This window comes from Megalobrama amblycephala, linkage group LG22 (assembly GCF_018812025.1).
Source record: "Megalobrama amblycephala isolate DHTTF-2021 linkage group LG22, ASM1881202v1, whole genome shotgun sequence".
In the NCBI taxonomy this organism is placed as follows: Eukaryota; Metazoa; Chordata; class Actinopteri; order Cypriniformes; family Xenocyprididae; genus Megalobrama; species Megalobrama amblycephala.
In genome coordinates, this window is record NC_063065.1 from 17322145 (window position 1) to 17349828 (window position 27684).

Genomic DNA, 27684 nt, shown 5'->3' on the forward strand with positions numbered 1-27684 from the left:
ATTGTGAGTTAAGACTCAGCATAAATGCGGTGTTGCGGTACAAGATGTGTTCGTTTCTTCGCAGATTTAAAGCCGTCTTCACAGAATCTAGATGGGGATCGTGGAAATTAATTACATTTTTTTTCGACGACAAAAACAAATATTTAAATAAGCCATCTGTGGTGTATAAATGAAAGCAACGGTCTAATCTCGACAAAATTACCCGAAGAGATAAACTGTGTACGTAAGGCTTTGTATCAAAACTAACAATTAACGTTTCCACGCACGCACGCAATTTTCTGTATATGTAGCCTATTTTTATTCACCCAAACAACTTGGCGATGTGCATTGAGGAATCAAAAAACAATTCGAAGAACTAGACGTGTTTAGTCGCACTCAATCATTTGCATTTCGTCCATTTGATATACCATGATGCTCGTGTTCAGTGCATGGTCGTATATGAATTGACATTATTTCCCTAAAGAACAAAACAAATAAAGAAACTTCCCTCTCGCGTGTCTTAAAGGAGACGTAACCATTAGTCCTCCCCTCCCACATCACAATGCAGCCAACTTTCTTTATCTTTACACCGATGATCGACAGTCCTGTCATTTTATGCTGTTTAAGTTGATTGACTGTTTTCTTCTCATAAGAGAGGTCCTGACAGACAGCTATTCAGAATTAAATTAATTAATAAATAAATAAGATCATCATACAAAACAAATGCTGTGCAGTTTGTTTTATTTATATATTTTATTATTTTTAAAGGGAATTTATGGTGCCATTTCTTAAATAAATTTTCTAAGACACGTCAGCCAAACTGTAAAACTCCCTTTTATAAAAGTATTTTTTTTAAGTCTAAAAAGTCTTTAAAAAAAAATCTCTCTCTCTCTCTCTCTCTCTCTCTTTTTGTCTTAAGGTTATTTGTGCTTCCTGGTTCCCTTTTTGTTTTCTTATTCTTTTGTATCTTTTCTTTTCTTCTTTATCTTTTTTATCTCTTTTCTTATTCTTCTTTATTTTCCTGTTAAACAATTATCTTACTCTTAGAAAATTTTACAAATATTATTTTACCCTTATGAATGCTAAGTCGCCTATAGATTCTATTAGTAGGCTAATTAGCTAACCCTAAAAGAATAATTATAACTAAAAAGTAATTTAGTTTGATATTACATTGTCATAGCAGAAAGGCAGCAAACACACTATGTTCCCTAACTGGGATTAATTGATCAGGTTTTATCATTCCTACTAGAAAATATTTAAGTGCCAGATTAAGTTCAAATAGAAACAAGAAACGTTTAAAAAATTGTTTTTGATAGTTTAAGGCTCTACATTCACCACTTGATTCCACGTGTCTCTATGAATTAGTTCCTTATTATCCTTAGTATCCCAATATAGGCCTATTAATTAATAACCTGTACACGTTGTAAATGTTTTGGAGGTGCATTTTAGAACCATTAACATGTTACTGTATTCCAATAAGATGCTGATTTTAGACGATTTAATATTTAATTTACAGCTGCAATGCAAATTTTTTATGTCTCAAGGCTTTCACTTGAGTTTGCAACTGGGTTTCCAAGTGAGTTTGCAGTCTAAACAAATAAAGTAGGCCTAATAAATGAATTAATATAGTTTGTTGGATATATAGTGGAATGGAAGAACGGATGCATGTCTTGACATCCATGCCTCACTTTATAAATGAGTCTGTTTACAGTGGTGCAAATTATTATATTATCGATCCGCTATAGTCGCGAGACGCATGTGAAAAGCAAGCAAGCAAACAAATGAATAAAATATAGAATCAAAGAATGGCTTTTTATTTTTTTGTTTATTGCCCCTTCTAGGCAACATTCAACTAATATATATATATATATATATATATATAGAGAGAGAGAGAGAGAGAGAGTTGAATGTTGCTTATCTCCATAAATTATCTCCATTAATTTCAAACAGAGCAACTCTTAAAAATTAGTAGCATTAGTGGTTCAATGAACAACCTTTAACATTCATGGAACCTTTCAATTGCACATAAGTTTCTTTTCAGTGGGAAAAGGTTCTTTAGATTATTATAATGTTCTTAAAAATGTTTATTATAATGTTTATTATAATGTTCTTAAAAAAATTAAGAGTGTAGTTTTTAATTTAATTGAATGATTTAACGAATTAATCATTTAGGCTAAATACTTGTTCAAATTGTGGTTTATTACTTAATTATTCGATTACGAAATTTCTACAGTGAAAATTAGCAACAAATAAACTCATGTCTGTATGTGACCTCAACCAATAATGCATTTTAATTTCAAAGAAATAGGCTACTAAGTACCAAGAAAGTAAAAACTGGTCAGACCAAAGTAAAATTGGTCAGACTTTAGGATATTTTATCTTTTAGTTTTACAGTTACCTGTTTTCCAGTTTACTGCTGGATCATATTTTTATTAATTCTAAAGTATTGCTATAGACTTTGCTCTCTCTATCCTAGAGCTTCTGCTATAGCCTATGACACGAAGCAATAAAATTGTTATTTTAATGAAACAGTTCGGCTAATGAATATCTCCTCCCCCTAATAAAAAGCTCCAGTAGCGCAAAAGGTTAATTTAAACATAGTTTTCCCTATTAGCATGAACTTACTTCTGAACATTTGCTGCTGAAGAGCCTTCTTAGTTAACAGCTGGTTCTTCGGCATCTGGAAGATTTTCAGTGAAACACTTAATAAGTCCACGTCACATCCATTTTGTTGAACAACCTCTTGTCTCGGGCATTACCCAAAATGGCCGCTGTTCAGTTTGAGGGTTCAACAACAACAAAAAAAAATTATCTTCAGCTAGTCGAATTGCATGACTTTGATAGGCTTACTGAATTTTTTATACGCTTCATCAGGTGTTTTGTGCCTGATACATTCTTAATTGGGAGCACTTAACTGCTGTCATGATGTGATTGTGAGTAACCTCTGAAATGACAAGGTCGACTGTCAGGCGATGCTTTAATTAATGACAGCACTTTTGTTCGTGCTGCAGTTTAGCCTTAAAACGGTGCTGGTGTCTGCTGTTCTGTCATAAGTCAGAGCAATGACCTTAATAAGACTGTTTTATTTTTCTTCTACATTTGGTGTGCTACTTTAACTAAAACAAACTGGTTAATATTGGTCATCATGAATATTCTATAGCCTATGCCATTTGACTTAAGGGTGGTAACGCAAATAGCCTACTGACCAACTCTGGCATATCATAAAATCAAGGAGCCCCCAAGGAGTCTTAAGGCTTCTATCAAAGGCTTCTATTTCTACTTTGCAAAGAAAAGTTTCCTGATTAGCAGAATGTTTTATGTTAACTGAGTAGGCCTACCTGCATGGTGAGATGTTAAAAAGCTTAATTTATAAAACATGTATGAAAAAATAATAATACTGCTATTTATTGCATAACTATTGATATCGCATCAGTTTGGGAAAATGTTTGAACAAACATATTAATCATATATGAATAAAAAGAAAACATTATACTTTAAAAAGTGTATAATTATATAGTGTATAGATTATATAGTGAAGTGTGTTGTACATCAAGAACATTTCACGTAAACGAATGTAAATAAATAAATAAATACAATAAAAACGAGTGTTTTGGAAGGAAAAAAAATGGGGACCTCGCCATCCTTTTTTTTTTTTTTTTTTTTTTGCTGGCAAAAAGATTAAATAACTTTATGAGATTTAAATAAGTTTATGAAACAACCTTTCTTATGAACAACAGAAATTTTATGTAAGACAAAATTTTTAACATTTTTATATTTCCAAAATAATTGTAGAATAAATACATTAATTAATTAAATGATTATTACAATGATCACAATGATCTGCGACTGAAAGTTTAGACAGCAGCTATCTGACAATCACCAAAAACCAACAAAAGGAGAAAGGTTACTTTTATTGAAATCTCTTGCCATGTCAAAATATCACTACTAAATAAATTGGCTGGCATCTGTAGTTAATTGTCACAGATTACTTTGTGCAGACAATTTATGCAGATGTTTTGTCCAAACTCAAAAGTATATGACTAATATATTACGACGTCTTTCTGACCTCTCTAATTCCATTTACTGTTTTATAAAATTGGAACATTACTTAAAAAATCTTGAACGCAAAGCGACAAAAAGAATTGTATTTATATACATAGTAAAGATTAGAGTCAAATAGACCTTACCGGATGAAATATGAGTTACTTTTATTTTAAAGAAGGCAGAAACCAACGTTCTGAACACATAAGACATCAAGATCTTTTTAATATAAAAAATAGCCACTATTGAAAAACCTTTTAGTCTACAGAAATTATTACGACAAACAAAATGGCGTAATAGCTGTAAACGCGTCTCATTAAAAATATAAAATATAATTTCATTTTTTCAATTATTGCGCTTTTGGAAATTGTAGATTTTTTGATCGTATTGTATTTTCATGGTGCAGGCTATTTATGTAAAGTTCTAAAGCTTCGGTCAAAAACAACATGTTAACAATGTTAACACTGTATTTGTAGCTAATAAAAGAGCTCTTCAAAAGCAGTTTATCTTCCCAAATTGACTTTGGCAACTGATTAACAGAGCTATACGCTCGCTCATCAGAATTGATCGTGCCGAGTAGACACATAGCTACAGAATATCTCATCGCTTAACAAATTGAAAGGTGTGTAAAGCGGTATTCAATTTGATGAATCAAAGCAGTTGGCTATAAGGAAGCTGCGTTAAGAAAGAACCGAGCTTGCCATGGGTACCGCTACTAGGCCTTTTAAAAATTGTAACTCCACAAGAATCATTCAAATTTTATTTGAAATATATAAACAGGCTATACAGCAGTCGAAATACGTATGCGATGCACGTGTCTCCAGATTGACAAACGTTTACTGGCGAGTGATTTTATCCTATAAAGAGAGATCGGGCAGTAATACGGAAGAGATCTCGCCAGAGTTGTTTCAGTCGTTATGTGAGGATTTTAAAAAAAAAATCTCGATTATGTGGCAATAACATAATGCAATAATGTAAACAGCAAGTGTGCGTTGTGAGTCAGTAACGTGTCTCTGTTCTCCGACAATTCAAGTCCTGAGATCAGCTGACGCGCTCATGTGACCAAGGCTAGTCTGCAGCTCAAAATGGAGTTGTCGGAATCAGTGATGAAAGGGCTTCAAACCGTGGCCGATCCAAATGTGTTCGACCTGAAATCATTTACGATATTCACAGAGGTCGTATTCGACAGTCTGGTCTCGCCTCGACGCGAAAGTGTTCTAGGTAAGCTGGTTGAGGTTGTTTCTTTGTGCTCCATTACTTCCGGTTCTTTCCGCACAAGAAGGAAGTCGCGCTGCACTGTCTGTTTCTGATGTTATTTTCTAGGATTGGCATATGTCGCATAGCCCTAGAGCTTTAAGGGTTGACACACTGTGATCGTCATCCTTGCTTGCTTTGTACCTATTGTTCTAAGTCCAGTGTACATCAATGACCCTCTGCTTAGCCGTATTAGCTATGCTATGGTGTGATAACAAACACTGCATGCTTTTTCTTTAAGAACCGAATGAATTTATATAAGGACTCATGAATATTTACTTGCTTATGGTCAAACGCATGCATGTAGTGAACTGCATGTCTTTCGTCTGAGTAAAAAAAGTGAAATTACTATCTCATCTGCGCTAATCATCCGCTAAGCATATTTTTCCGTCTCTTTTTTCCGCTTACCTACTCTCTCTGTTTATTCATATTCAATGTGATTAATTGGCATGACAAATAATTGTACATTTGTATTGCCTAAGCATTGTTAGCTTCACTGGTTCAGCTAGTAGGCTACATCTCTCGCACTCTCTCCCCCTCTTTCTCACACACGTACAACAGCTTTTCTTGAGAGCAATTTTTCATCTATCGCAGGTCACCCAGAATTGAAGCACATCGATCAGACTACGCTGAAACACTGTCATACCGCGGCAGCGACCTTCATTCTGGAAGGAGTAAAGCAAAATGCAGATAAATCAACAATTAGGTAACATGATCCCAAATGGTCTTCTTTAGATAAATGAAAACTGTTCAGCTCTTTTTTTTTTTTTTTTTTTTTTTAACTTTTCCTTTTTGCTCTTTTAGCTCGTGTCTTGAAGACGTCAGGTTCCAGATTGAAAGAGTGGATATATTTTATACTTCATTCCAGGTAATGTTTTGTATCACAATGCTCCCATTCTCTGAATGCTATTAAAGTACAGTTGCATTTGGGTGTATTAAATGTCTATTTTCTTTCAGAAAAACAAAACAAAATTGGAATATTTGTTGTCAAGGTGAGGAATATTATGTATATATTTTATTGTAAAAGGCATCTGCTAACTATCACACGTATTTATTTATTTAATGGAAAATATACTCCTTCATGTTCATCACATAACCATAGTGAGTTTCTTCCTATTTGCTAAGTGTTATGAAACATGCAAAATCAGAGTAACTCTAAATATGACCGCAGCGATAAGCTGTTTTTTAATTATTATTATTATTATGTTGTTCCTCAGCATTGACACATGTCCTCCCCATATAACTGATGCTGCATGGCGTCTTGAGTATTGTATAAAGGTATGTTGTTTCTTTAAGTTATGTCAGAGTTGACTACTTCTTTATAGCCTATCTTATAACCATTGTTTCTCTCGGCAGAATAGTCATTTACATAAAGTCAATCAACCTTCATACCTCATTTCCTTGAACACCGAGGTATGTAATTTCAGATACAGCTATATGTGCAGAAATTGTTGTTTTTCCTTCACTTTGAATAAACTTTTTCTTTTGCAGAGGGGTGCCGCTTCTTCGGAAATTAATTTTAGTTGCACCATGGAGCAACTTCAGGTATTTATTTTAAACGAATTAGATCATTAGTTTGCTTTATCCTCAATTAAGTAATTAATAATTAAAAATAAGTTGACATGACATGACATTATTACTTCAGCCTAGCTATTCAATCAAGAGTGTTTTCTGAAGGCCTGGGTCAAGGCTATTATTTCAGATGTTTTCCATGTTATTTCATTGACATCAAGATGTGTTTTTAACGCTGCATAGTGACTACTTATCCTACAGTGTTGCATTTTGTAGGCCTTCCTCATTTTACAAGAATTCCTGGTCTAAACAAACATACAGACGATACATTGCAGTAAAGTATTTAACATTTCTGTAGGCCTATTATTATTTTTGACAGTTAATTGATATAGCCCGTTAATTCCACGATAAGATGTAGGCCTACCTGGTTAATTTCCATAATGTCAGCATTGGGTTTCTGCATCTGGAAAAGCCAATTTTATTATCTTAGTCATTACACAGATGCCTCTGTTTGTCGTAGGGGTGACACAAAGGTGAATTGTCCGAAAGATCAAGTCATAAAATTCTCATGCACTCAATCATCGTCACATCACTTAACAAATATCCTAAAAGCTTATTTGTTGACCAACAAGTTTTAGCGGACCGAAGCCAAAAAGGTTGCCACGGCGTGAAAATAAAATTATGACGAAACCAATGTGTTTTAATCTGTGATCACGATTGACTGAATTACTTTGCTGTATGTTCAATAAAATAGCAGTCAACACATTTACGGTCAAAACTAGTCTGTTTTCTGATTTGAGAGTGTTAATCCATGTGTTATTAACTTGCATAAAACTTTTTTCAGAGGATATTGTAGGTTTATCGTTAGCCTACAAAGAGTTTAAGAAGATTACGATGTCAACCAACTGATTATCTTTAAATGAAAGAGTGATTTGGCACTTGGAAGACAACAGAATGACAGATATAAGACTTGCATTATCACATTATGTTTAATTTTATGTTTAGCTCAGATATAGACATTTGAAATTGTGATATGAAGCTGGGAATTATTTGCTGGTGGATAATCTGGATTGTTTGAACTGTTTAGGATTTGGTTGGGAAAATGAAGGACGCAGCAAAAAGTCTCGAGAGGGCAACCCAGTCTTGATTCCTGAATCTCTAGATTTCGGATGCCGAGGTTAACGAGCCAGAGTGTCTTTCTTTCAGGACGCAGCGCTCCAGTTTTTTTTTCTTGTTGAATTATTATTGAATTATATCGACTAGTTGGTCTATATGCTGTAACTTTTTTTTTCTTCATAAAATCCACAATAAAAAAATACTCTGATATAAGCAAACCTGCCTTTGTGTAATTATGTTTTAGAGCTCAGTCGGCTGTCTGTTGATAAACTAATAGCGACATTTGTCGCAACTATGCGACAAGTGTCTGACCTCTGGATCCCATTACTGATACAAACAACGCACTATATTCTAGAAACTATAAATTGTTTAGGTTGAGGCCCGGGACAGGTTTTTATAAGTTAATCTTAATATGCGGAATGTGTTTGTTACTGTGCGATGCCGTCATTGAGTCATAGCCTATTTGTAGAAGCAAAATAACAGTTATTTTTTTAGGGGACTCCCGACGATAAGTGGAACGTGCGCAGATTTCGTGCTACACTGTACTCCCTCTGCATCACATTCACCACCATGAATTAATTCAGAAACGTTGGCTATCGGGTTAGGTAGGCTACACTATGTTTGAGCATGTGATAGGCTAATATATGAATTACTTTCTCAACACCTTTGCGCTATTTACTTTAACCATCTCTGTCTATGAATAGATGATCTATGTGACTCGGGTTTTATGGTAAGTTGATCTTGCCTCCGTTATGAATCACATTCTTCAAAGCTTTTGACGGAGAGAAATCATTTTGCAGACAAAAGTAGCAAACGGTTCAAAGCTGACCTACAAGAACCTATCCTGTTGTGTAAACCTTACGAGCTGGACCACGGTCAAACAGACTTTGAAACGCAATTCTTTGTTATTTGCTGAACGCGAGCAGCGCTGAATACACCGACACATATTCCCAGGCCACCCTTAAGGAATTAGATCACGTGATGCACGGGGCGGTCGAACTACAAGCCATTTTGGGGACGGTGTCAGTTTCCACTGAACCATCAGCGCAGCATTTTTCAAAGAGAAGACTGAAGGAGCTAGCCTAGAGAAAACGCACATCAGCCTGGCCGTTTTACAAGCGGGAGGTCTAAATACAAGACCGCTTACAGATCTGCAACCGAGCACGACACACACATCGACAATCGGACCTTTTCTATTTTTTTATTATTGAAATGCGCCCTGCTCCACCGTTCTCTTATTGCAATTGACAGCGTCTGCAGCCCTTTTCAAGATGGCCGCTTGGCTCGTATTCATTTTCTACTGATCGACTTCTAACTTTCATTGTCTAACCACCTCCAGGCTCGACTATTCACTCCAGCTCAGTAAGGTATGTGTTCTTCTATATCTTCCCTTACCAATGTCAAATTTCAGACTATGTACTCTAAATGCATCTGTGTTTTTGTGAGCTTAAAATGGAGACGTGTGTTAGAGTGGATGCGGGAACTGACAGGCTCGCGTTCGCAACATTGTCTCCGTCTCTCCGCGTGGTTATAGATTTTAGTTCTTTTATCTAAGAATATTGTGTCCTGTCCGCGGGAATGATTCGTATTTTGTTCTAGGGTATCCATTTATTGCAATCATCACGTTTGCTTGGTGTTTCTGGCTTAAATGAAACGATTTAGTTATTAATGAATCCCGATGTGCACGCGAAATCGGGTAGAGACGGGTCGTCTGTTCATGTGAGGCTCATTTCTAAAGGATTTTCTGATTGTTGTCACATTGAGCAGCCATCTAATTTTATAGATATGCGATCTGTATTATGTTTACGACCGGACAAACTCCTTATTTTGCTAAATTTGACCTATTTGTGTGTTTTCTTAACTTAAATTTACATGGTAACCTAAACTTGTCCTGTTGTCGGATGTACAGGACAAAGCTTTCAGTGGTTGACAGCAATCATTCACTACACGGATGATGTGTGGTTGATAAAACAACACATTTATAAACTCAGGTACTTATTTATCGTATTTAAAATGTTTTTAGTGGTTTCTCTTATTTATCCAAATGACCCGAAGAATGCTGCTCTAGATAGCCTGGCTTACACAAGGTTTGTATGGATCTTAAATCAGTTTGTTGGACTTTGACAAAGCACATTTGTTTACTACTCTATCATTCAGATTTAAAAAAAATATTTAAGCTCAAGAATTAGTTATCACTTATAGCCTACTTTGTGGAAGCCTTGTTGTGCTTTGTGTTGTCACGTCAAGAAGAAAAATATCTTTTAATATTGAACTTTGTCGGCATGTTGTTTCAGAATGTGTGTGTGTGTGTGTGTGTGTGTGTGTGTGTGTGTATTATTATTATGGTTAATGACTTTCGCGCGTCTTCAGTTAGAAACCGCAGCATTTCCCTTAAGACTTGGTGAATAATTTCTTTGTAGACTAACTTCCCTGACTCACTTAAGTTGTGAATGTCAGAGCTAAATCTATAAGTGACGTGTTATATTGATTACTTCTGTCATCGTTCTGATGACAGGATACATCGAAATAGGCCAGACAGATCTTTTTAAACTCTGCATTTTCTCACGTTGCACAGTTCACGTATAAGGGTCATTTCCTCCCTTTGACAGTTATTTATTCTATAGGCTAGGTATCAAGCCAGAATGCTTGTCTAGTGAGCTCAGAGAGTTTGTGGTTTTGTTTTATAACCAACCGAAACGCTTGTTGCACTGGTAAGTGCAAAAAGTCTTGTGTCGTTTCTATTTGACTGGTGGATGTTTCACTAAATAAATGCTAGACCGTGAACGCCTTTATTTATTTAATAAGAAAGGGCACAGGTCAACATTTTGTAGACCTGTAGACAGATCTTTCTTTGAAAGCTGTCGGACACCTATATTCATAATCTTTATTTCTGTAGCTTTATATTTTGATATCCTCTCGCGTGCAGTAACATCATGTCAGTTGCTTAAAGTTTTCTCGCGTGTTCTCGTCGCTCCAGAAGTTTAGTCCGATGACTTAATTTCCTACTCATACATGACATCACCCTTTAATGCACGATTATTTTACAGCAAGTAACATTGCCTAATTAACCTTCAAACGCATTTTATAAGTATTATGCCGTAACCTGCTGTGGTATGCTTCATCCAGCAACAGATTGAGAACTCTTCACGTTAATCACTACTTGTGTCCTGTTTAAAGTTCTTGCTTACTCTGGTCGTTTTGCATTGTTGTGATCTCTCTCAGAACTTAATAGCGCTTGTCTTCGGCTCTCAGCGAATGCTGAGAATGCGGTTCAAAAACCGGGATTTGAACGGAAATGAACCGTATACATAGCAACGTATGACGATGATGTCAAACGGTTAGCCTATTAGTTTAACGCAAGGTGCATTCATGGACAATGGGCGATTGCAACAGTCGTCCAGGAGGGAGAGACTGTCAAAGCAAAACGGTGATCAGCATAATCGGTAATAAAGCTGTTCAGTCTTTTACTTCAGCTCTTTATGGGAGGTCTTAAGATAAACTGTAATTTTGGAAGGCCGTTATCACATAACATGCACACTATTTCATCTGTTTATTTGGCGAGATTTCTGTTTAAAAAAATGGCGCGTACAAATGCATAGGCTACGCGGAATGTTCAATTTCAGCTGCTTGGTATGTTGCCATGTAACGCAGCTTTAGTTGCTATAGAAACCGTAAAAAGTGTTTGTCACGTAAAGTTAATTTACGTAGAATCTCATGACGGATGCACTATGACGGTGAGTTGTGCAGTTAACCGTCATGTCCTGTTAAGCGAATCTGACTTTGTTGAGATAAAACGATCGCTTTACATCATAAATATGCAGTTTCACAGCACCGAAGACCCGTGTTTAAGAGATGACCTACCATTTCTGATGGTTGTTGTGTGTTCATTTAATTGCACCAATTCCGTTATTACCTGCATACGCAACAGTCCACAATAACAAAAATGTTAAGGTCTCAGCTGATTGAGTCATCATAATTGTTTTCACTCTGGCACATGCTTGTAGTTGCAACTCTTTGTTCATCTTATTTTGATGCCCCTGCAGGGTCTTTTCCATCCCATGACGATGCATCGTACAACAAGGATTAAGATTACAGAGCTCAATCCCCATTTGATGTGTGTCTTATGTGGTGGATATTTCATAGATGCAACAACAATCATAGAATGCTTGCACTCATGTAAGTATATGAGATGTGATTTGTGTGTGTGTGGTTATATTTGAATGTATGCTATATCATGCAACATATCTGTGTCTTATCCTGTGATATTTCTCTGATCCTCAGTTTGTAAAATGTGCATTGTCCGGTACCTGGAAACCAGTAAATACTGTCCAATATGTGATGTGCAGGTCCACAAAACGAAGCCACTTCTCAATATTCGGTAACCTTTAAAATCACTGTCTGTTCCATCTTTCCACTTAGTAATAATATTAATCACTACTGATTTGTAAGCATATCTGCCATCTTGTTTCTTTTTATCTGAAATTATGTACTTATTTAACATATTCTTTTTATTGTGGATATCCTTTTAATACTTAAGAAAAAACATGAATGAGGACTATCTAAATTGCAATCAAAAATTGTTTACCTCACCAACATCTATGCCTCCCACCCCCAGGTCTGACAAAACTCTACAGGACATTGTATACAAGTTGGTTCCTGGTCTTTTCAAAAGTAAGTCAGTCACAGTATAAGTTGTATTTATTGTTTGTAATTAGTCACATGTGCATGATTTGGAAATGTCAGTGTCCTTGTTGCCAATGTTACACATACTGTAGTAACAACACTAAATTATGCATAATTGCATGCAACTAACCCTAAACCAAACCCTAATCCTAACCCTATAAGTACATGTTGTTAATTAATTTACTCAGTATTTAAATGTATAATTACACTGTAACAAGGACACCTTAAAATAAAGTATAAACGAAGTGTTGTGTTCTCTGTGCAGATGAAATGAAGCGTAGAAGAGATTTTTATGCTGAACACCCGTCTGTTGATGGTAAGTATTGAATACAAGTCTGTTGAACTGTTTGAATAGACAGTGTTGTATAGCTGTGTAGTCTAATTGTTGACATTTGTTTAAATGTAAGCCATTATTTTTCTTTAATTTTATTTCAAAGCTGCAAATGGATCAAATGAGGATCGAGGGGAAGTTGCTGATGAAGACAAACGAATCATCACAGATGATGAGATTATCAGTCTGTCAATTGAGTTTTTTGATCAAAGGTATCTGTTTTTCATATGTTCAGAATAAGTAATTTTTATTGTCAGTTATAAGTTTTAAAAATGTGTAACATTTTTGAAGTAAAGATATTTGATTAAAAATACAGAAAAATATAATTTAGCACTTCTTTTACAATTATACTATTTAATGTTCAGGGCCCAACAGCAAGGCTGCACAGATGTGAGGCAAAATGAAGAGGTAATTAAGATCTGGAATACTTGTTCTCATTGTAAAAGTTTTTGCTGTTAAGTTTTTTTTTTTTTTTTTTTTCTGTGATATTGTTGATGCAGATTGCACCAATAGCAAAGCTTATCTGAATAAAGTATTTGTGTGCTCTACTTAACAAAACAGGTTAATAATAAAAGATACTTACAATGCCCTGCTGCATGACTGTGATGCATTTGAGGAAATTTCTGAGAAGCAAAATGGATATACCTCCTACTTTCCAGGTAATGTGATGGATGTTATTGTGGATGTAGTTTAATTTGCAAAGAACATTTCTGGCCTTTGTTGTTACAGTTATTACAGTAATGCAGTTTCATCGCATTGTAATTTTTCAGAATAAAGAGGGTATTAAGATGGTATTGTTATTATTTGCTGATTTTGCATCTGTTGCAGTGTGATATTGGTTTTTGTTTCTAATATTATTGTTCATTATTCTAATAGATTGAAGTTATGTATGAGGATGAGCCTTTGAAGGATTATTACACATTAATGGACATTGCATACATCTATACATGGAGAAGAGTAAGTTCTCAAATATTTTTATTGTTAAATCTAGTACTAACTGTGAGTTTACAAGCTCTATTTTAAATCTCAAAGTGTATTGTTCAAGCAGGTAATTTATTTATCTTAAGATGATAATTGGTTGTTTTGTGGATTAAGAACTTTGGTTGCTCAGCATCCATATTAAATGATAAAGTGTCTTCTGTTATTCTCGCAAATTACACAGAATGGACCATTGCCTCTGAAATACCGTGTGCGGCCCAGCTGTAAAAAAATGAAGATTACCCACCCACAAGATGGCGTGAACAGTACAAACCGCTCTGAAAGCGACTCAGCCAGCGATAAGGCCAGCAGTCCCGCTGGAGTTCCATCCACCTCCTCACCACTACCGAGTCCAAGCACACTGGTTCAGCCTTCACAACCTAATTTCACCCATGTTTCCAACCCTATTAACGGCACGACGATGACAAGCCCAAATCGACAGTTCAGCTTTGGCAACAAAGTGCGAAAGACAGCGCTGAACGGATCTTCCACATCGTCGGGATGATAAGGGACTACACGATAAAGCCAACGCCAGATATAATCCAGCTATTTCCATGCCAACGTAGTGTCATGTAGAGGCCTTTCTTTTTGTCATTATTATCAATATATTATACATGTAACTTTAACGTAGTGGAAATGACGCGCTTCATTCGACACATTGCTGGATTTTCTAAGTTTGTGTGAGAACGTTAGAGGCCCATTTGATTGCAAAGTGGAGCACAAAGCGACGGTTGCGGCATTTTCAGAATGCAGAAATGACTGAAATATAGCCTACCTTTTTATATATTTTTACTTTCGGTCTACATTTTCCCTAAATAAATTGCGTTATCTGTTGCTTGTATTTTCCATGTGTATTATAATGTTCTTTAAAAGCATGATTAAAAAAAAAAAACATTTACTTTTGATTTTAGTTTGCCTTTTCTGGGGTAGTTACTTAACATTCCTTGTATATTCTTGCCTTTAATAATGTATCAAAGAAAGGCATATATATAGTTCAAATTTAAATGACAAAAGACTTTATTAGGACTGCGTGTTCAAAGGGATAAAGAAATGCAACTTTTAAGTTCTAGTCGGCCTAATAATTTTTATTATTAGAAGTTCTTGGGAATTCAAGTTTAGTTTTTGCAGTTATTGTACGATATGCTCCACTGTGCCGGTTCGGGGCCGTCAGGTTGGTCTCGAGGTCATAGTCAAGTCTTGTATAGCATGCACACATATCTTTCAGACTGCTTTTCAAGCTATTACATACACGAATTTGTCAGAAGACAAAACAGCCAATGTTATACCCCCAACTTCTCATTCTGGACAAGATTTTGATGTCTTCAGTGTTCATTGTCTTATTGGTCGATTGTAGACTATTGACAGCTATTGTATTGTGACTGTTGCACAGTATAAAACATCTAAATAAACATTTTACACTTTCACATCGCCTCGCCTTTTAATGCTGCATCGAATCAGATCACAAAATCTATAAGAGGAAATCTATAGATGCCAAAAGTCATGCATTGCTTCAATAGTAGGCTATATACGAATATATTTATTCGGATTTTATGTAAAATAAGAATTATGGTGCAAAACTTAAGTTGACAATAAGCTTCAAGAAATAACCATAAAAGTCCAGAACAGCCGTTTTTTTTTTTGTTGTTGTTTTTTTGCATTAAGCAAAAAGGCAGATATCCCTTACGGACATCTATTAAAAGCTAGTGATAAACTGGTAACTGAAATTTAGAGCCTATCTGGTTAACTTATTACTAAATCCATTTGACCGGTTTCAAAGTCTAAGATATTGAGAGGCAGGTGCTATAAACTTCTTGTGGCTTAAACAGCTTATAACTATCCTGTGGAAATTACCTAGTCATACCTGGTCGTTAGAAACGGAAAATCTGTCGGTGAATCTCTCCGTGACGTGAGGAAAACACTGTCTCGACATTTTGCACAGAATTCGTATACATATGTACTTACACTGTATGTGGTTCATCTGTTACAGATGTAGGCTATAGTTTAGTTGACAGGTTCAGTCATAATGTGGTCGATCTGGTCTTCAAAAACTTGTGATCTTAGCTATCTTGTAGAGTCAGTCGGCAAAAAAGTTTACTCCGTGTTGGGACTTCCAAAAGACTGAATTCTAGTTTAACATTTTATAAGATGGTTTCTGCCTTTTTTTCTTTTCTTTTTATTGTATTGTATTGTATTGTATTGTATTTATTTATTTATTTATTGCCAATCCAGATTTATAAAGCTTTTACTTTTGACGTAACAAGGCAATAAATTGATGGAGTTATTGGAGAAAAATCAAGACGTATTTTTATAAAATCCCTTTAAATGATGTTGACCGAAGTTATTTGTGAGGAGTGAATTTAGAGGTGGAAATGAGCAAAGCCAAGTAGTCATTCCAAATAAGCCGTCACTGTTTTAAAAAAGTTTCTTCTCCAAATATAGGCTAATCATTTTGCTCGCTTTGCCTTGCCTTGGTTGATGTCATGATGAACCTTTACGAATAAATATAGGCCTACTTGTTCTTAATTTAAATCCAACAATATTCAAACACATTCGTTAAAAGTATTGCTCTTTATGAGAGCATGTCTGTGTCAGAAGTGACATTAAAGTTAATGCATCAACTTCTCAGCCCTAAGCAAGCATGAAGGCCCGATTTGTCAGGGTTTTTATAAAGGCAGATAGCCTTTCTCCAATAATGGTCCAGATAACAACCTAGGCTATATGACAAGCTTAGATTGTACCATTTTAGGCCTGTATAACAAAATACAAAATATTTTCTAATACACATTGCTTGACTGAAAGGATTTGACATTTCATGTTTAACGCAGCCATGTTACAGGACAGAGAGTGCGTGAAATGCAACAGATACGCCTACAGTAGACAAGCAATTATGAAAGGCATCCGGGAAATTATGAACTCTTTGGTAATCAGCTCAAATGACCGCCTTATTAAAGTGAAAGGAATTAAACTATAAAAACAACTCTTAAGTGAACAAGCATGCACGGAAAGTTTGTTTTCAGCTGCTCGACGAAAAGACTTTTTTTCCCCTACACGAACAAGCAGGCAGTAGTTTACTTAATATTGAATAAAACTAAATGCGAATGTGAAGACTAGTAATTACTAAATATTACTGCTGTTGTGAATGCAGTTGTCTCTGTGGTAACCATGTAGAAACTAATGTGGGGGCAGCTGTTCGCCCTCGCAGCTGCTCTGTCCCGATATCCCACATTCACCGTTCTTGAATCCATCCCGTTTAATATCCCTATCTAATGAGGGATTATTTAACCTGCTTTTACATCTGGACATCAACTCTATTCGGCACTTACCCTTATTTGAACAGATATGCGTGTTTCAGCACGAAACATTAGAAGAACATTGACAGCGAGCTCACCGAACGAATGAGATGCCTATCACTTCCGGTTTGTTGCCAAGACAACAGTTGCACGCCTCCTCTAAACTCAAAGTCACAACAAACGCTGTTTCTTAATGGAAGTTTAAACGCGCATTTTGTCGCATCCACTCAGCTTTTTTGTCGCCTTTGCCCCGAATTAGGATACTCATATAACAATGAGTCAACGGCAGATTTTACAAGGTGAGGAAGTCATATTCGTTGAAGGATTACGTTAAAAATGTTAATTTAATAGTAAACTCGCTCAGGTAATTACACCACTGCGGTTGCTTACTTTTCTTACTTTTGCTGTTTGTTGATTTTGGGCATTGACTCGTCTTAACTATTGTCAGTAACATGCCTTATATCAGCAAACCCAAATTTGTAAAACGAGATGATGATGATGATATTTGTGCAGCGTTTGAGCAGTACCAGAAGGCAAGAACACAATTTGTGCAAACTGTAGCAGATCTTGCATCGAGACCACAAAATACTGAAACACTTCAAAATGCTGGTGAGTGTCTAAAATATTTATTTTGTGAGAATATTAACTGAGAAGGCTTCTACATGAAGAATGGTATGGCATCTGCTTCATCATTTTTAAAATGTTTTCTGCAGAACTGATGAAATGTCATTTTCTTGGGTAATCGTCCCCTTGGAATTATAAGGTTCTATCTGCATTCTGAGCAGTTCTGAGATATTGAACTTCAAAGTTTTTGCATTCCATTGGACTTTGTAGATATAACCTTTTTGTTTTCTAAATAAAAAGTCCCCAAATGTACTCAACATTACCAAAAACATCACATAATGTAAATAATTTGTCACAGAATAAGAATATGCGAATAACTCAATTTTGACAAAAATGTCAGATAGAACTTTATAATTCCAAGGGGACGTAATGTTAATTACAAGTAAGCTTAGTATTTTAAAGACATTCAAGGTGAATGATAACATGGGCTGTCAAATAATCTATAATATATAATTTTAACTTAAATGGTTAGTTCACCCAAAAATGAAAATGTCATTTATTAACGTTACTCACCCTCATGTAGTTCCACACCCGTAAGACCTTCGTTCATCTTCGGAACACAAATTAAGATATTTTTGATTAAATCCGATGGCTCAGTGAGGCCTCTATTGAGAGCAAAGCCATTGTAAATCTCAAGATCCGTAAAGGTACTAAAAACATATTTAAAATAGTTCATGTGAGTTTGGTGGTTCTACCTTAATATTATAAAGCGACGAGAATACTTTTTGTGTGCCAAAAAAAAAAAAAGACTTTTCAACAATATCTCGTGATGGCCGACTTTAAAACAGTGCTTCGGAGCTTTACGAATCGAATCAGCGGTACGGAGCGCCATAGTCACGTGATTTCAGCAGTTTAGTCATTTGATAGGAGATCCGAATCAGTAATTGATTCATAACGCTCCGAAGCAGTGTTTTGAAATCGAGATATTGTTGAAATGTCGTTATTTTGTTGTTTTTTTGCCGCACAAAAAGTATTCTCGTCACTTTATAATATTAAGGTAGAACCACTGTACTCACATGAACTGTTTTAAATATGTTTTTAGTAGCTTTATGGATCTTGAGATTTACAATGGATTTGCTGTCTATAGAGGCCTCACAGAGCCATTGGATTTAATCAAAAATATCTTAATTTGTGTTCCGAAGATCAACAAAGGTCATACAGGTGTGGAACAACATGAGGGTGAGTAATTAATGACAGAATTTTCATTTTTGGGTGAACTAACCCTTTAACAAAACTCAAAATTGGATTTATTTTGTCCTAACCTTCTTCACACTCAAATGTCGAAATATCTTACAAAACACGTTAGCAAGTTAAATTTTTAATTAATATTACCAAACACATACAGTAGCTCAACATTTCATTTAGATATATTTTATTATATGGTTTGAACCTGTGAAAGTATATCCTCCCCTCATCTGCTCTCAAGTGTTTTCTCCCCTGCACAAATGTGCTCACTCTCTTTGGCTTAGGTGTAATGTCCCTTTTGAGGCCTCTCCTTTTGGATGCAGTCCCAACTATTCAGCAGACAGCAGCTCTGGCTCTCGGAAGGCTTGCCAACTATAACGATGACCTGGCTGAGGCTGTAGTAAAGGGAGACATTCTTCCTCAGCTTGTGTACTCCCTGGCTGAGCAAAACGTGAGTTTCTTTAGTTGAGCTGTTCAGCTTTCATTTAAATAAATCAGTTTGCCTTAAGGCGTCAGACTTTCATGTCTAAATTTACTTTTGCACTATGCAAAAACTTAGCAATGTCGACCAGGCAAACCATGTTTTTACAATTTCCAGTTTCATTAATATATTGTTTTGTGCTTTTATCATTTAATACTTGCTTTTAAATGTTTTGTGATAAGCATAAAGTCAAAGCAGAAGCAGTTTGTTTGTCTGCATTCTTTATTTAAATGATGTGACTTATAATAACAGCAACATGACTGTTTGCAGTAATACGGGGGAGACCAGGTATGGTTGTAACACTTTTTGCTTCAGCATCGAGATTGTCCTCACTGCAGAGCACGAGATCCAGGGGTGAGGTTGGATCCAGATCCAACTCCTCCCACTTTACATATCCCTAAATCTACCTGTCTCCTCCCCCTTGATCTAAACCTACCCATCTCCACCCCCTGGATCTGGATCCAACTCCTCCCACCTTACATGTCCCATATCTGTCTCCGCCCCCTGGATCTTGTGTGTTCTACCCCACTACTGGGGTAGACTGTAACAAATGCTGAAGTTGTAACAATTAGACAAAGAAGCAAATACAGAAGCCACACCATGCAATATGCTTCAAAAACAGGTTTACTGAAACAATCCAAAAGAAGAATACAAAACAATGTCTCACTTTCTGTGAATGACCACAGCTCAAATCCACTTAGTGTTTCAGGAGTTTGTGTGTCTGTAAATTAGTCTACTAGAACTAACTTCCTTAGCAGTATTTATGCTTAATGAACACTCAACTGCAGTGTACCTTTTTAAAGAACATGTAGATCTAACAAAATACAGTGTAAATTTATGTGTCTATGTGTGAATATTCTCAAAGTAACAAAGTATCAAAGTGACAATCGTGTTGTTAACCTTGGAGTGCAGGCTTGGTGGGCCCAGAGACTGCATAGACCACAATTTACCCACACTTCCTTTGGCTTTGAATTGTCAAATGGCTCCATACAGACAACATAAATGTTTTCATTGTCTGAGATCTCAGAATCCTCACCACTGCTTTCAACATTGTCTTCGCAACTGATCTGACTGACCTGCCCCATTTTTTTAACACTAGCTAACACTTTTTTTAAAAAAAAAAAAAAAAAGAAAAGGAAACTGTTCTTAGTTGTATGTAAGGGGATGGTTGTATAAAGTTTTTAAAGATGTGTAACAACCTACCCCACCCCTGTCAGCCAGTGTTTAGGTAGCTGCATTAGGTTTCAAATTAGCAGGTTAATCTAATATATGACCCTGGACCACAAAACCAGTCATAAGTCGCACAGGTATATTTGCAGCAATAGTCAACAATATATTATATGGGTCAAAATGATCGATTTTTCTTTTATGCCAAAAATCATTAGGATTTTAAGTAAAGATCATGTTCCATGAAGATATTTTGTACATTTTCTTACCGTAAATATATAAAAAAAATTTATCTGGACTTCATTTGGAAACTTTAAAGGCAATTTTCTCAATATTTAGTTTTTTTTTTTTGCACCCTAATTCCAGATTTTCAAATAGTTGTATCTTGGCCAAATATTGTCCTATCCTAACAAACTATACATCAGTGGAAAGCTTAATTATTCAGATATCAAAAATTTGACTCTTATGACTGGTTTTGTGATCTAGGGTCACATATAAGTTATATGATTTTATCTGCAAAAGTTTAAGTACTAAACAAAATGTTTTTTCTTTATAAAATCTGTAACTATTTACAGCCCAGGTACTAAACATGTACATATTGTTTCATTATGAAAATGTAAAGTTCATGGTAATGCATCATCTCCAGATCTCAGACTGGCAAACTTTTTGATCATTGTCCAGATTCCGGAATAACCCAGCAGAGAAAAAAACAAAACAACAACAACAACAACAAAAACTATGACCCAAAGCCTTTACTCTAAAACTTATTGTTAGATTGCTGTTACACTGTCATCAGAAGTTTTTTCATTTTCATTTTAATCTAATTGAATCATATAGAATGTAATATATATGGACTTACTGTTTGTTAAAGGCAGTTTTTCTGGTGATTCATGAATATTCTAGTGTGATTATTGTTCAATTGCTTTGTCCCTTCCCTCTGGATTACTGGGATATGAATGACAGCGATTCTATAAGAAAGCTGCTGCATTCGTTCTTCGGGCTGTTGCTAAGCACTCCCCTGAGCTGGCCCAGGCCGTGGTGGACTGTGGAGCACTGGACGCTCTTGTCGTCTCCTTGGAGGAGTTTGACCCTGGGGTCAAAGAGGCTGCGGCATGGGCAATAAGCTACATTGCCAGACATAATGCACGTGAGTTTCCTTCTAAAAGGTCTTTTTTTTTTTTGTTTCTCACAATTTGTCAATGTTCCTTTTGTTGTTCATCTTCTCTCCTGGTGTGCAGAGCTGTCTCAGGCAGTGGTTGATGCTGGAGTTGTTCCTCTGCTCGTGTTATGCATCCAGGAGCCTGAAATTGCCCTGAAGAGGGTTGCTGCTTCCGCTTTGAGTGACATAGCCAAGCACTCCCCAGAGCTGGCTCAAACCATTGTGGACACAGGGGCGATCGCCCACCTAGCACAGATGATCCTAAACCCAGATGCCAAATTAAAGGTGACAGCCACCATTTTAAAAATACAGGTTCTGAAAGGGGGGTTTCGTAGCAAGAAGGACCATTTGGGGTTCCCCAAAGTACCTTTTTGTGATCTTAATGTGAAGAACATTTTAATAATCTAAAGAACCAAAAGAAGTTTGTCCAGTTGAAAGGTTCCATGGATGTTAAAGGTTCTTCATAGAACCTCCAATGCCAATAAAGAACCTTAATTTTTTAAAAGTGTACAGATATTGTAATCAATGACATACAGACTCAATAGGGCTTTTCACATTTGAAATAGTTAACCCTGGGTCATTTTAACCCCAGGAAAACAGAATCCTAGGTTATCTTATTTTGCATTTCACACTGTGCAAATTTTAGCTGGGGTTAACAATTAATCCTAGGTATTCATAAACTGATGGTTCACACTATACATTCCTAAACCTTTGGTTAACGTTCTTATTTGCATATTTGTGGTGTCAGTGTCGTTGATAGTAGTCAGTATACAACCTTTTTACATAAAGGCTCTAGCGTTGTGCATCCTCATATTAATTAATGATGACTATCAATTTAATATAACTCTTCTTAAAGGATTAGTTCACTTCAGAATTAAAATTTCCTGATAATTTACTCACCCCCATGTCATCCAAGATGTTTATGCCTTTCTTTCTTCAGTTGAAAAGAAATTAAGGTTTTTAGGAAAACATTCCAGGATTTTTCTCCATATAGTTGGCTACCAACATTGAAGGTCCAAAATACAGTTTCAGTGCAGCTTCAAAGGGCTCTACACGATCCCAGCCGAGGAATAAGGGTCTTGTCTAGTGAAACGATTGGTCATTTAAAAAAAAAAAAAAAAGTAAATACTTTTTAACCACAAATGCTCATCTTGCACCGCTCAGCGATGCGCCACGCATTACGTAATCATATTAGAAAGGTCATGCGGAAGTACCATGGTAGGGTGTTTGACTTAGTTTTTGCACGTTCACTTTGTAGACACCGGATGGGTACTTTCACCTATGTCAAGCGTGACCTTTTCAACGTGATTACGTAACACATGGTGCATTGCAGAGCAGTGCAAGACAAGTATTTGTGGTTAAAAAGTATCTAAACTTTATTTTTTTAGAAAATGACAGAACTTTCGTTAGATAAGACCCTTATTGCTCGTCTGGGATGGTGTAGAGCACTGAAACTGCAATTTGAACCTTCAACCCATTGGTAGCCAGTGAAGTCCACTATATGGAGAAAAATCCTGGAATGTTTTCCTCAAAAACCTTAATTTCTTTTCAACTGAAGAGAGAAAGACACAAACATCTTGGATGACATGAGGGTGAGTAAATTATCAGGAAATTTTAATTCTGAAGTGAACTAATCCTTTAACTCCATTTGATGCATTTTTTATCAGCATTTGACATTTTTCCCCTCAAATGCTGAAACTACTCACAACATGCAATGTTTCTGTGACTGTCCAAAGCTTGTGAATATGAGGCACGTGTTTGGTTGTCTGTTGCTAACTATCTATCTAACTATCTGCCGTAACATGCTATCATAATTTAACACTGTACATGCAGGGTTAACAACACAAAACTGGTGCTAATCCTTATAACCCTGGGTAAAAAGATCCCTGCTTCTAAATTGCAAGTGTGTAACTTTTCTCTCCTTGGGGTTAAAACTGGGGTTTAGAAAAATGATAACCCCAAAGTTAAGCACAGTGTGAAAAGCCCTAATGTCTTAATTTGACAGTACATTTTTACTCCTCTTTACAGAGACAGGTTTTTTCAGCTCTCAGCCAAATCGCCAAGCATTCCGTGGACGTAGCTGAGATGGTGGTGGAGGCCGAGATATTCCCCGCCGCACTGGTTTGCCTAAAGGACCCTGATGAATACGTTCGGAAGAACGTCGCCACTCTTATTCGGGAAATCACAAAACACACCCCAGAGGTACCTACCACATACATAACATACCCACTAAATGATTTCAAGATGCTTGGGTAACTTTGGAATCTCCACTTTGTCAGCTCTTTGACACCCCCTGTTTAAATAACATGGTGTGAGGCAGCTAGTCTGTAAACCATGGAGAATGTGGGTCTGTTATTTATCACCAGTGCAACACAGGAAACCACATAGTCATTGCATCACCCCTTTTTCACCTGCCCAAAACTGTTTTGCCTTTCTGGTCTGCCTTGCTAATTATTTATCATTATGTCACACTAACTTGTGTGTTTGCTTATGTGCATTGTGTGTTTCCTACTCAGCTGTCTCAGATAATAGTGAACATGGGGGGTGTAGCGGCTGTGATTGACTACCTCGGGGACTCCAAAGGGAATGTTCGCCTGCCTGGGATCATGATGCTGGGCTATGTGGCTGCACACTCCGAGAACTTAGCCATGGCTGTGATTGTATCTAAAGTCTGTTGTAACATCTTTTCATAAGCTTATACTTAAAACTTAAATTTGACTACATATGTACAGTACTGTTCAATAGTTTTGGGTCAATAAGATTTAAAAAAAAAAAAAAAAAAAAAAAAAGAAATTAATACTTTTATACAGCAAGGATTAAATTCAGTCATCAATGGTGACCATAAAGACTTTTATATTGTTACATATATATATATATATATATATATTTCAACCAAATGCTGTTCTTTTGAACCATCTATTCATCAAAGAATTCTAAAAAAAAAAGTCATGGTTTCCACAAAAAAATACTTTCATAATAATAATAATAATAATAATAATAATAAAAGTTTCTTGAGCACCAAATCAGTATCTTTTAATGATTTCTGAAGGATCATGTGACACTGAAGACTGGAGTAATGAAAATTCAGTTTCGCCATCACAGGAATAAATGACATTTTAAACCATATTAAAATAGAAAACCGTAATTTTAAATTGTAATAATGTTTCACAATATTACTGTTTTACTGTATTTTTTTCTTCAAATAAATGCTTGGTAAACATAATAGACTTAACGACCCTAAACTTCTGAACAGAAGTGTATTTCTCTCATAATACTGATTATGATCATATTTGATTCTCCACTCTTGTAGGGAGTGCCACAGTTGGCTATCTGTCTGGAAGAGGAGCAAGAAGACCATCTTAAAGCTGCCACAGCTTGGGCTTTTGGCCAGATTGGCAGACACACACCTGAACATGCACGAGCTGTTGCTGTGGCCAATGTGTTCCCTAAACTCCTAAATCTCTATTTGGACACTGAAAGTTCTGAAGACCTGCAGGTCAAGGTGAGCTACTGGCCATAGGTAAATAAACTGGTAGAGGTACTACTTTTTATTTTGGTGTAAATTGTTTTTTACAAATGTCATTCAGATTTTTTAGTAACTCTTACCTCTTCTTTACTTTGTATACATACTCAAAAAAGGCCAAGAAGGCATTGAAGAGCGTCCTTCAAAAGTGCACTTATCTACCAGCACTGGAGCCTCTTCTCTATGAAGCTCCCAGCAACATCCTTAAACATGTCATCTGCCAGTTCAGTAAGGTAGCTGGAACTTACTGTTTTCATTAACACATTTTATGAAAGCTGCATTTGTTAATCACAGTGAGAACTGTTTAAAGAGCTTTTCTATTTCTTCCCCATCTTTAAAGGTTCTTCCTCATGACAGTAAGGCACGCCGCTTGTTTGTTACCAGTGGTGGTCTAAAGAAAGTGCAGGAGATCAAAGCAGAACCTGGTTCTGCAATTCAGGAATATATCAATGCAGTCAACAGCTGCTACCCCGAGGAGATTGTCAGGTTCATGAATATTTATGTGAATAATAAACAGCACCATATCAAAATATTTTTAAACTAAACATGTTTTTATAATGCTGTAAACCCTTAGATTTAATATGCTGTGTGGTTTTTGGTGTTCCACTGACAGGTTCTTCTTTCACAGGTACTATTCCCCTGGTTACTCTGAGACCTTGCTGGAAAGGATTGAAAACTACCAGCCAGTGTAATCCTGTGCAACACTTTACTGAAGCACTATGAATGTTTTACTTTTTAAAAAGTGAACTTGTGAAAAATAAAAAGTGAAAAGTGGCCATATAGCAATGATAACATCTGCAACATCTTATTTTGATATATAAATTATATTAAAATGCATGTATGATATTGCGAAATAGTTTGTTTTTTGATGTCTTATCTTGTTCAATGTTTAGTAATACTCAACAAAAGCATTTAGTTATATTTAGTGGTGATACAGGATTATTAATTCAGATATTTGCTGTTTTTGATCAGCAGCAAAGCCAAAGCTACATAAAAATCATTGATAAATCCAGTATGTACCAAAAAAAAAAATATATATATATATAATGAACCTTCTATATACTCCATTTAATTATCAGGGTATAAAAAGTTGTTGATTGTCATTTAAATGCTTGTAAATTTTGTGCAACCATTTGAGGCTACCTGATTATTAAGACACTTTTTCAGGTGTTAAGTGAATTACCAATCAGGCATTTTTAATAAGGTCTAGTACATGTCATTGCACAGGGCTAAAGTTTGTTTCCCAAAAGCGTAAGCCTAAATGGAAAAACAATCATACAAATCCTACTAGAATTATGGGCTCTTTCTCAAAAAGCATTGTAATTTGAGAAGACCTTTAAATTCATCATAGATCTACGAGTGCTCTAAAAAAGGGGTTTTCAAACTGGGCCCCAGGGGCCACAAGGGAGTGCCAGGAGGTCCGTAGAAAAGTCTAGAAAAGCACTGTAAAACAAAAAAGTAAAAATAAATAAATAATAAAAATTAAGATTAAAATAACTAAATGTATAGGCTAAATAAATTGAATAAAATATTTAAAACATTGATTAAAATAAATAAACTTAAAAATGAATATAAATACATAAATAATGTTATAATGTAACAAACTAAATATTTTTCACTATATGTTTTCCATACTTATTAATTTTCACAATATAAATTTGGTCTTTAAACATGAAAATATATAGCTGCCTTTTAAATTTTAGTATGAGAGGCCCTTAAATCACACCAGGATGATCATATTTGAGGGTCCATATCATCTAAAAGATTGAAACCCCTCCTCTAAAATAATAATATGTGCTAAGCGCATCGCTAGTAGGCAGACTCACCTGATGGACAACCGCAAAATGACACCTAAACTTAATATTAATACAGTTATATACTTACACTTTAGGCTTTTTCCTTTAATGTCGGGATACTTCATTTTATGCCTTTATTTAAATAAATATAGTGCTATGATCTATGTGTATGACCACGTAGTCTGCACAAAAAAGTGGCATTATTATTTCAGTCAAGTGGCAATTCAGAGGGAGATGGTCCAATAAAATACTTTGCTGGCTTATTAAAAAATAGGAACGAAAAATTATCAATGAGAGAATATCATGCCGTTTATGAGTACATGTGTTGTGCCGAATTTCGACTCCCTGCCAAAGCATTTTCATCCTCTTCTACAAGCCTCTCTTTCCTCCACCTCTACCGCACCACAAGGTCATGAAGCATCGCTGTCACCGTTATCGCTTTAGGGCGCAAAGAGCAGACCGCTCAATTTCACTCGGCAGTACTGGCAACACGATGAACCTCGTTCGTTAGGTTGAATACCCTTGTCATTGGCAGGATCACTCTCAGGGCCTCAATACAGTAAAC

At 35.9% G+C, this 27684-nt stretch overlaps 2 protein-coding genes across 2 annotated transcripts; both read left to right on the forward strand.

Annotated features, from left to right (window-relative positions):
• The first annotated feature begins 5022 nt into the window (after window positions 1–5022).
• bmi1a (bmi1 polycomb ring finger oncogene 1a) lies at window positions 5023–15318 on the forward strand. Its single transcript, XM_048174416.1, is given in 15 exon segments — window positions 5023–5241; window positions 5869–5980; window positions 6079–6142; window positions 6232–6260; window positions 6766–6820; window positions 11949–12078; window positions 12184–12280; window positions 12518–12573; window positions 12851–12901; window positions 13023–13128; window positions 13282–13324; window positions 13478–13508; window positions 13511–13575; window positions 13793–13873; window positions 14079–15318. Coding segments are annotated over 15 exon segments (1377 nt in total). The 5' UTR covers window positions 5023–5105; the 3' UTR covers window positions 14400–15318.
• Window positions 15319–17319: 2001 nt separating this feature from the next.
• Window positions 17320–26101, forward strand: spag6 (sperm associated antigen 6). The gene is made up of 11 exons (XM_048174415.1): window positions 17320–17483; window positions 17698–17793; window positions 19278–19444; window positions 21605–21788; window positions 21880–22085; window positions 23829–24002; window positions 24317–24469; window positions 25111–25302; window positions 25440–25556; window positions 25664–25809; window positions 25952–26101. Exons 1-11 carry the CDS (start codon window positions 17459–17461, stop codon window positions 26013–26015), a joined length of 1524 nt encoding a protein of 507 aa, XP_048030372.1. The 5' UTR covers window positions 17320–17458; the 3' UTR covers window positions 26016–26101.
• The last annotated feature ends 1583 nt before the right edge of the window (window positions 26102–27684 follow it).

Bases quoted from the DNA above. Each gene is read 5' to 3' on its own strand.
- spag6 (XM_048174415.1), top strand. From the start codon at position 17,459: ATGAGTCAACGGCAGATTTTACAAG. The intron at 17,484-17,697 runs GTGAGGAAGTCA...ATATTTGTGCAG, and splicing joins TCAACGGCAGATTTTACAAG to CGTTTGAGCAGTACCAGAAG. The intron at 24,470-25,110 runs GTCTGTTGTAAC...CCACTCTTGTAG, and splicing joins TGGCTGTGATTGTATCTAAA to GGAGTGCCACAGTTGGCTAT.